General features: G+C 41.4%; 1 protein-coding gene across 1 annotated transcript in view; it reads right to left on the bottom strand.

Annotated features, from left to right (window-relative positions):
* Positions 1-1,825: 1,825 nt before the first annotated feature.
* Positions 1,826-9,861, bottom strand: part of KIAA1328 (KIAA1328 ortholog) — a gene marked incomplete at its 5' end in the record, with an annotated part of 167,931 nt that continues 159,895 nt past the window's right edge. Inside the window, one exon of the mRNA XM_017746573.1 lies at positions 1,826-5,132. Within this exon, the coding sequence (XP_017602062.1) occupies positions 4,916-5,132 (217 nt within the window). The remainder of the gene's footprint in view (positions 5,133-9,861) is intronic.

The following is a 9,861-nucleotide window of genomic DNA, read 5'->3' as shown; positions in this document are numbered from 1 at the left end:
TCTCACCTCATGTATGTCAGGACTTCACCTCTCAGTGACATCTGAGCGTATCCAGTTTAGCTCCCCAGTGCCTGAAATGACTCCTTCAAGCCTCAAAATACATGAAGTCTGAGAGCTTCAGCTTCTGTTCAGTAGGAATGTCTGGCCCATATGCTTCTGCTCTTACAGATTACCATTCACAAATTGGTGGTGGATACCTCCAGCGCCTTCTGCTGTGGGCACTAATATAAGTCACAGCCCCTCTGAGATGTGGCACTAAACACAGTTCAGCACAGAATCCACAGCATGCTGTGGAGGGAAGCAAAGCGGCTTCCCCAGAGCTGGGAAACAAATCCAGTTCCCCCCCAACCCATCCTTTTCCTGCAATTGGGATGCTCTTCCACCCGTTAACAAATGTGGGAGTCTTCAAGCATCAACATTGCCCAGGCCAAGTTGGGTTTCTTGCTCTTTTTGAGATGAATTCTGCTTTCAAACACCCTTGTCAGGGATCACCATGAAGCTCTGCTACATAGCCACGCCAGAGATGCTCATGGTAGTTGTCTCTCAGCTACATGAAGCCACAATATTTTAAAACACTTATTGTTACTGTGAGCAGACAAGCCTTCAAATGATGCAGAGAGCAGCTCTAGATCGGGAGAGGCATTTTCCAGAGGAAAGCGACCCAGTCAGAGCAGACTTCCTTGCTTCTGCTGGTTTAAATCACCTCATTCAATATTCTGTGTTGTCTTATGTAGCATGTAGTTATGTAAATTTATAAATCATACACTAATTAGCACACAATTTCATAAATTTAGTAACAGTGAAAAAGGAGGTTTCTAACTAACCAGGCTGTGCTCTCTCCCCCACAGATGGTACAAATTCAAACACAGCCTGGAGGTCGTATTTGAGAAAATCTCTGCTCCAGCTTTTAGAGTTTAACTCCAGGCTCACGTGCACTTTCAAGGACTGTCTTTTGGATATCTCAGGCTCAATCTCTCTGAAGTGCAGCTAAGACCCTTTCTCTCCTTCCTTAACACCAAACCTCCATAGCTCATTGGATCACTGCAAATTTTATTTGTTTATTCTGATTCTTGCTATATCCAGTCTCACATTCTTCAGTCACCTAAGTCACCATCCCTTGCTAGCAATTAAATTCAGTCCATGCCCTGGGTTATACCCGGGTTCTGCACAATTGCTCTCCATGTGCTCTGGCCTCTCTGTCCAGCTGCTCTAAAGGGGAGAGGCTAAAGGTAGGTCAAGGTAATTTCCATCTTTCCCTCATTTGCCAAGCATCCCTTGGACAGTAGTTCCCCAAATGCAGGAACATGATTTGGAAAACGGTGTGGAGTCATAAGGCTCTTATGGGAACCAGTGTTTGAAGACATTTCTCACTTTAAAGTACAAGCACACAATTCTCCTTTGCCAGCTTACTATAGTTTAACTCATCCCCGCCCTCTGGCTCGCTCCCACTTCATCTCGACCTTTGGTGATCCTTTGGTACAGTTCTCTGCCTTGCATCTTTGTCCTTTCTTGCCTTCATCTCCATCCTTTCTTCCTTACACTTTAATTCACTTTTTTGTCCCAAAGCATGGTGCTGGCTCTCCAATTCTCTTCTCCTTTGTATTTTGAGACCTCTCCCCTACCTCATGCTCCAAAGGAGGCCTTGCTCCTTCTCACAGCAAGACCCATGTCCTGGAGAGGAAGAGAAGGCTTAAGACAAGTTTTTCATGTATCTTAGCAAACTGGAGACTCACAACATATATGATGTGATGATGTGGGAAGTGGAACACATTGTCAATGGCAGTATTGACATCTGAGCTGGACAAAAATCAGAAGATAAGCCAAATAAAAGTCTGGAAGAATAAATTAAATCCCCAGATAATTTATTAGTTTAAGAACTCACACATATAAATACGTGCTCAAGATGGGATTCAACAGCAAGACTGGAGAGGCTAAAAATGAAAAGGGTGTGATTATTACAGGTCTGTGATGTGCAAGGTGCACAAAAGCAGAAACTACAAAAACAGGCAGCAAGTGTGTGTGCACAAACCACGTGGGAAGGACACAAACTGAAGGCGTGGGTAGAAGGCTCAGCAGCAGTCATGTTACTACACAAAGCCTCATGTAAAACACAGTCTGATGTGTAGCTGAAGGATATTCACTGGGAATATTCCCTCTGGACAAACCGTCCAAGGCTGGACCAACTCCCCAGCAGCAGCTCCCAATATAGAAGCTCAAACTTAAAAGGACACTGTCACGTCATTGCTTTTGCTAGTTTAAGTTTTGCATTTCCTCTACTGTTTTAGCAGATGGAAAACAATTCCCCTCCCAGTACCAACTACTGATTTTGTCCTTTCCTATTTGACAATCATTGATTTTTTTTCTAAGGCTATAAATGTTTTAATAACTTCAACTTTGTAGTGCCTCATGGCAAAATATCTTTGCTTGCACTGACTGCTAAACACTATTCCTAATGTACTGCTGATAACTAGAGCAAGAGCCAGCATTATAAAAAATTATTTTCCACAGGGTCTACGGAATTAATAGCTTTTGTTTCTTTTGTCCACATCTCATAGAGAATTAAAGCATACAGCTCTTCACCCATCAGGCGTTTCAACCATCTTTACACTAGAAAACTTTGCTTCACAAAGGTGTGTCCCCCATGTAGGTCAGACTGACGGACAGCACCTTGAGCATAGAGCCCACAACCCTGACAATGTCCTTTTAAAAAGAGCTACAACCAAAACATACAATTCAAGCCAAAAGTCACCTTCAGAATTAGAATTTTTTATGGACTAAGTGATCATAAGGAATCCTAAAGCAGTTAAATATTGGCACCCACAAAGGAATCAAAGAACAGAATGCTCCCACGGAGTGTTCTCAACTGGGTACACAAAGGCACCTTTCAAGAAATATACATGTATTTTTTGCTGTTTTGAAAGGTCAGTTAGCATTTATTAGAAAAGGCAATTAAAGTTTCAGTCAAACTGGAAAAGAGACGAGAAGCAATTGGACTGATATCAGAGAACTATTTCTCTATAAATGCCAACACTTAAAACACCAACAAAGCTAAAAAAAAAAAAGCCATAAAACAACCCGAAACCCTACGATCTATGTGACAGTTATCCCCAAGTTTCCTGCTGGTCTTTGTACATTTTTCTCTTCTTTCTCCTCCTTTTTCCTGCCCTCTTTAAGCAGCAGACTACTCAGCCAACAGAATGAGAAAACTTATGTCCCCACCTGCTCTGCTTGGGCCAGGGTACTGAATTCATCTTTGGGGCTCTTAGCAGAAACCTGGGCCTTCACAGGCTCAGGGAGTAGAACAAGAGGGACATTGAACAGCAGATGGACATATTCCAAAAAACTGTAACACTTCACTAAAAGCAGGACAAGACCATGCAAGGACTTTCCACAGTAGTAACTTTCTGGTCCAGCAATGCTGCTTCCCTCCTTTAAACTCCTCCAAGCAGCTTGTAAAAATCAGCTGGGATGCACAGAAAGGATATCACCTAATTTGTGATTAAGACTGGGCCTGAATGAAGCAGCCCAGAGTAACCTGAGGTTCTTCTTCCCCTTCACTCTCCTTTCGTTTCACTGACAGAGGAGCACGGTGCTGCCAGGGGCTGTGGTGCTCTCATCTGAGATCCACCTCGCAGAGCATCACACACTGCACAGGAGCAGTGCAGGGAGGCAGGCAGCAGCCATACCCCAAGCATTGGTACAGCAACTCAACCCAGCTATTAAGATAAGCATGGTTGCCTAAAGAGACTGTTTGAAAAGCAGTACTGGCCCATGAAGTGGTGTTTGGGAGCAAATGGCCTAGAACTTGCCCATACTGGATCAATTCTACCTTTCCCTCGCTGCAATTTTACTGTGCAAAATGAGTATTTTAGTCTCATATTTCTAGGAACACATGCCGGTGGCTACTGTTACAATAAAATATGAACACTGCATTGTGGAGAAAATGACCATTAATCCTGTAATGTGCAGTCATTTTTACCAATTCGGCACATTTCTTTAAATAACCAAGTACATGCAGTAGATGGAAATGCATTTAAATAAACTGAAATAGATACAACATGAATAATTAAAGCTGGCAGGAAAGTGTGCATTGCGAGCTGCTAGTGGAAATAATTACTGATTTGTCTTATTTACAATGGAACCTGGATGCAGGATCAAAATAGTGCAAGTTAGTGAATATGTCTTAAGACTGCTCTTATACTAGCACTAGTGTGTATTTCATCTTGAAAAGTACATCAAATAGGTTTTGGAACTCTACAATGTCTGACTCTGTTCTATTTCAGGGCTACGTTACCCAGCACATAAACTCTGTCAAAGAGCACTGATTTAAAGAGGAATATAATTCAAACCTGTGCCTAGTACATCAACCTGCAACATCAACTATTAACATTATCAGACACTGTAGAGTTGAGTTTACGATATATCCCCTAAAAACTCAGCGTGTTAAATATCAGAATGTTGAAGGAAAAAGTAGATCATAAAATCAGTGAAAAAGTACTAAAGTGCTTGTACCTTTATAATATGCCAGGTTTTAAACAGACTTGTTTAATTAGAAAATAATCTACTTTGAACCTGCTGGTTCTTGAATGTTAGGCAGTTCTTGCAAACTGCTTTAGAGCCAAAAAAATCGATAATGAAATATACTTCCGATATAAGGCTGGCAAAACTGTGACTTCAATCTATTAGAAAATGTTGTAGATTAAAAAAAATGCTATTTTAAATTGATTACTTGGCACATGAAAGGTTTAGGAAAAAAAGTTAACAATTCCTGATTGGCCTACCCCAACAATATACTTGCATCATGATAACTAAATCCAAAATGAAACTGGATGCTAATTAGCTGTGTTTTAGAAGAGGGAAAACAAGCAGTGATCACTCAAAGAATTTAAGAGTAGCTGTAGACCAAGGAGTTGTGTCAAATGAAGAAGATCTCCTTGAGGAGCCGGCTCTCTTCCAGCTCATCTGCTCTGCTCCTGGGGCTGCAGGGGGTCTGGCACCAAGATGACGACAGCCTGTGGCTCTGACAGCAGGGCGTGTGCGCGTTGTTCCTGTCAAAAGGTTCTCGGCAGAGGTGTCCCGGGGCTGATATTGGGTTCATAGCTTCCACCAGGTCAAGGAGAGAGGCTTCGTACCTACAGAAACACAGTGAGAAAACACAGCTCCATTAAGATCACAGCACCATGAAGGAATTGAATCCAGTTTTCCTGCCTCCATAAACCAGACTAGACCTAGATTTGTCTGACAGGGGCCACCGGCACAGAACGAATTTTGCTGTATGGACTCCACAACTGCTGTATGTCAGTAATCACAACACAGAGGTACTAAAAAAGAGGCAAGCAAAGCACGGGTGCTCAGGCTATTTTAGGCTGTTTCATCAGCTTTTCCATTTCAGGTGTGTAATGTCTTAGGTGCACTCTGGAGACTGAACACAGACCTCAAAGAGATGACAGCAAAATGCACCAAACAGGTACAAGGCAGACCCACGCTAGCAATGGTAAAGTGACTTATGCTGCACGTTTGGTTTTTTTTGAATAGACCTCTACACTTGATTTAGTTTCTTGGGGATTTGAAAACAGCAGGAGACTTTATTATTATTGCCACAAACTACATGTGCTTCCTGTAAATCTCCGTGTACTATATGGAGTCTGTCTGGTGGAAGCACTGAAGGAATAGAATCTAAGCAAGGTAATACAAAATCAACACTTGAGGCACCAAGAGAAAAGGTAAAGGTGCTAAGCATCATTCAGACTGTCCTTTAAGTGCAAGTGCAGATGTGGGGGAAGGTTGCAAGCCAATATTATCTGGTAATGTGCACTGAATAATGGCAGGTATTTCAGACAGGGACTCTCTATTAATATTCACAGGAGACAAGACCTGATCTAAATACCAGCACAGGATTGATCAGTACAATATATTTCCTCCTGTCCAATTTTAAATGTCTTAAACAATACCATTTCCACTGCTTCCCCACGGAGACTGTTCTCCAGTGATCTCTCCGTGATATATGTAAGAGATATCGCTCCAGAGTTTTACCCAAAAGTCCCCTTTGTTCCATGCTGTTGTTAGCACCAACCTACCTGATGTTCCCAATCCTGAAGTAATTCACACATTCAAAGATTTTCATGCACAAAACATTATTCTCTTTATTCACCCAAATGAAACTATCAGCACAGGTGATTGGATCCATAGGGTACCTTTCTTGTAAGCAAAAAGAGCTCATCCATAGCATGAGGAAACATCTCAAGCTGTTCTCTGCTTTGAGAAAAGCCTCTGATTCTTCTTTCATGACTGTAGGAACCTAGAAAGACTAAGCAACTAAGACAGCTGGGGGAGGTTTCTCAACTCAGATGGGATGAAAAATTCTTAAGAATAAATGTCTACAACAGTTTATGGATGTGAGAGATTAGTAGTGGCCAATTTACGCCTAAAGGCAGACCCCCACCTGTGCTGTCCAACAGCCTTGTGCAGCAGCAGCAGGTAAAAGGTTTTCCTTCTGTGAACTAGCCATACCATAGAAAACACCCTTCTTTATCTCCACAAGTAAGTGCTACGTCCCATCCGTCACCAGAACATTGTCACAGAATCATTTAGACTGGAAAAGACCTCCAAGGCCATCAAGTCCAACCTTTGACTGGTCATTGCCCTGCCAACCAGACCAGAGCACCGAGTGCCACATTCAGTCATTTCTTGGAAACCACCAGGGATGGTGACTCCACCACCTTCGTGGGAAGCCCATTCCAGTGCTTGACATGACAAGTTACTTTGTCCATGACAAAGTAACTCATTGTTGTGTCTGAGACACAGAACTACTCCCTCAGGTCAAAGGAGTTAGCAGTGGTACTGATGGGTTAATATTGATGGTAATGGTGACTACTGAAGTTATGCTATAAAAACTTTTATTTCCTTCAATCTTTATTGTTTCTTCCAATCTGATGGTCAGCACTGTTTCTAATACAGTCTGACTTGACCTTATTGCCTCATAGGGCTCTCTCCTCTGTTTGACTACAGACTGTTTTATTTTCCTACAAATGTGCTAGCTTGAATCTCACTCACAATCAGAAAGCCAATTTGCAAATTTCTTTTCCACATTTTAAGCTTGTCTACATGTCTTTCTATTATCTGTCTAAGTAGCAAAAAATGAGTGACTCAAAATGAAAAAATACAACTTTTGGTTCAATTGGATCTTGTTCGTGGCTAACCTTAAGCAAATGTAATGTCTTTCAGTTACCCCAACCAAAAAGTTCAGAAGGACATGGAGTTTTGCGTAGCCAAACCAGATCATTTTAGAGAAATATGTTGTTTGTACTAGCATTCAGAAAGTACCCTTTAAAAACTGAAACTCCTTAAAAATATCTAAAGATAACATAAAATGGAATAAGCTGCACTGATAGCAAGAACTAGCACACAGATACATGAGACTTTTCACATGGAGAAAGTTTAGGATTAGACTCTATACAGATACACACATATGGTTTGAACCCCAAAGAAACCCAGTTAACATATACACTGCTTTCATTAGCCACACCTAAAACTTCTTTTTAGATTAATCTAGTCTAGCATACAAATGCTTATCTCCTCTGACGGTAGTGCTATCATAAAATTTCAATTTCTCCAGCAGCCATATTCAATCACAGATTAAGCAGGGGAAACCAAACCAGCCACTGCATTTACAGCAAATGTGCAGGCCCTAGATTTAAGCAGTACCTTCGAGTTCATTTCTTCTGCAAGTTTATCTAAGTTTTACAGCATTTCTGCTATCGGGAAGGCTAAATGATTTGGCAGATTACAAGCACAGCAAATAGCAAAGATTATGTAAAAGACCAGGTGTTGTAAATCAGTCTATTTGACACCACAGTCATATATGCAATAAAGTGAATGAACTCTGCTAACAGAGCGCTATCTGATAAAGAGAATGCTCCTTGCAGGTATTTAGTGTTTAATCCCAGGATAATGGTTTGCCCTGGTTTGTCTAAGTAACATCAGACAGCATCTGGCTGGAGGCAACAGAGTAGACCTAGAATGGTTTGAAACTTGCAAAGAATTTTCTCACCATTTATTTGTATCATAATATTTAAAGAGACACAGTCAGAATGGTCAAATCCTGAAATGCAACTTTCTCTAAAACCAGGGTATGTATCCTTCACATGACTTGAATAACAACATAAGTAAAAACAGGCTTCATTATTATTATTACTGATATAACACTTAATAGCTTCAGTGAAGTCAAAGCTACAGGACCAGCCACCCAAGAGTCAGCACATTTCAAACAGGAAAACTGATTTGGCAAACTTGGCTTGTGATAGTGAATGATTTTTACAAGCAAACTAATGGCCAAGGGTCCCCTTGTACTGTTCCTGCTTATCAACCAGAAAAAAATCCCAAACATTCTGCAGAAGTTTGCTTACACACATTTGCTTGGATAGGTTTTGCCCTCCAAACAGAAGGAAGATGGCATGGGCAACTGTCCCTTTAAGTATGGTGATAATTCAGGCTGTCCTCACTTTTTTGGTACATTTGCCAGTGTGCTGGATGGTCAATGAGCAAGGGGAGAGTAACCCAGGTTCTTGTTAATGCATTCCTTGGAGTGCATTAGAATGAAATGGGTTAAAATATACTCACGCTCAGTGGGAATTCCCAGGTACCTCCCCTGAGTGGGGGGGAGCTTTCAGTCCTCTGGTGCAAGGCCCCAGAAATTAGTCTGGGGACACTTTGGGGGTTGATAGTTTATGATCCCTTCTCAGCCGCCTCTCAGTCGAGCTGATAATGCCCCATCTTATCTTCCCTTGGGGGAAGGGAGCAGTTTAACAACTGAGGGAGTTATATAAGGAAGAGCAATTAGCATAGTAAGAAGCACCATCTTGCCTTGCAGGAGCCAGGCTGTGATAGTTCACCTCGTCTGTCTCATGCAGACTAGCATATACACACCCAAAAACTCACCTCCTCCCTCGAGGGATGCAAACCTGGCCTCCTAAGAGCACCCTGGCACCTCCACAAACAGGCAAATGTTTTGAATCATTAATCATTAATAGTCCAGTCTCTCACAGCATCTCGGCAACAAACTGGAAAATAATCTCTTTTTTTTGACACTTCCCCCATGTATACTTTTTCATCTAACTTCAATGAGCTTGAAAGTCTGCATGTTTCATCATGGGAGAAGAAAATCTGTAAGGTCTACAAGTTTGGATTAGAAGTCTAACTATTTAGACAGATAAAGTTTGTGAAAGTAATCTTATAAAGTCTCCAAAAAATTCATCAGGAGAGGCAACACTAAGAATAAGTGTACAAAGCAGAAGGAAGGCAGGGCCGTGGGCAAGAAGATAGAGATGAGAGCAGGGAGACCAGGCCAAGGTAAGCTTTGAAACTCTTCTTTCAATGAAGAAGTTTCACTTTTGCTTTTATTGTAGAATATAAAACTCCAAATACAGCTCAAGAGAGCAGCACAGAAATGCCCAATCTGGGAGGTTGGTGCCACTGGGATCAAGCTGGTACAGCCGGGTCAGAGAAGAACTGGTCAGGCATTGCACAGTGCTGTGACAGCATTCCCTTCACATCCTCTGTACTACTAAAACAGGCTGCTAGAAATTTGTCTTCTCAGCCACCAAAAAGCCCTTTTGGAAATTGTATTAGAAACTCTCAGCATTGGCTCTTAATTAAAGAAGTATGTAGTAGAGTTTATAAACTCTTAATGTAAAAAGAGTTTTGTAGTCTATCACTAAGATAACAGGAAGCATCATAAACCATTATGATTCAAAACAGATCATTAAGCATTCACATTTTAAAAACAAAAACAAAAATATACACAAGATGGCACAGACCCAAGTCCCTCTTTCCACAGTGTTTCTTTTTCACTGCTCATGCAGC

The sequence above is a fragment of the Corvus brachyrhynchos genome, unplaced genomic scaffold, assembly GCF_000691975.1.
Source record: "Corvus brachyrhynchos isolate BGI_N302 unplaced genomic scaffold, ASM69197v1 scaffold139, whole genome shotgun sequence".
NCBI lineage: Eukaryota > Metazoa > Chordata > Aves > Passeriformes > Corvidae > Corvus > Corvus brachyrhynchos.
Note: the sequence above shows the minus strand (reverse complement) of the source record. Positions and strands in the feature narration are given on the sequence as shown.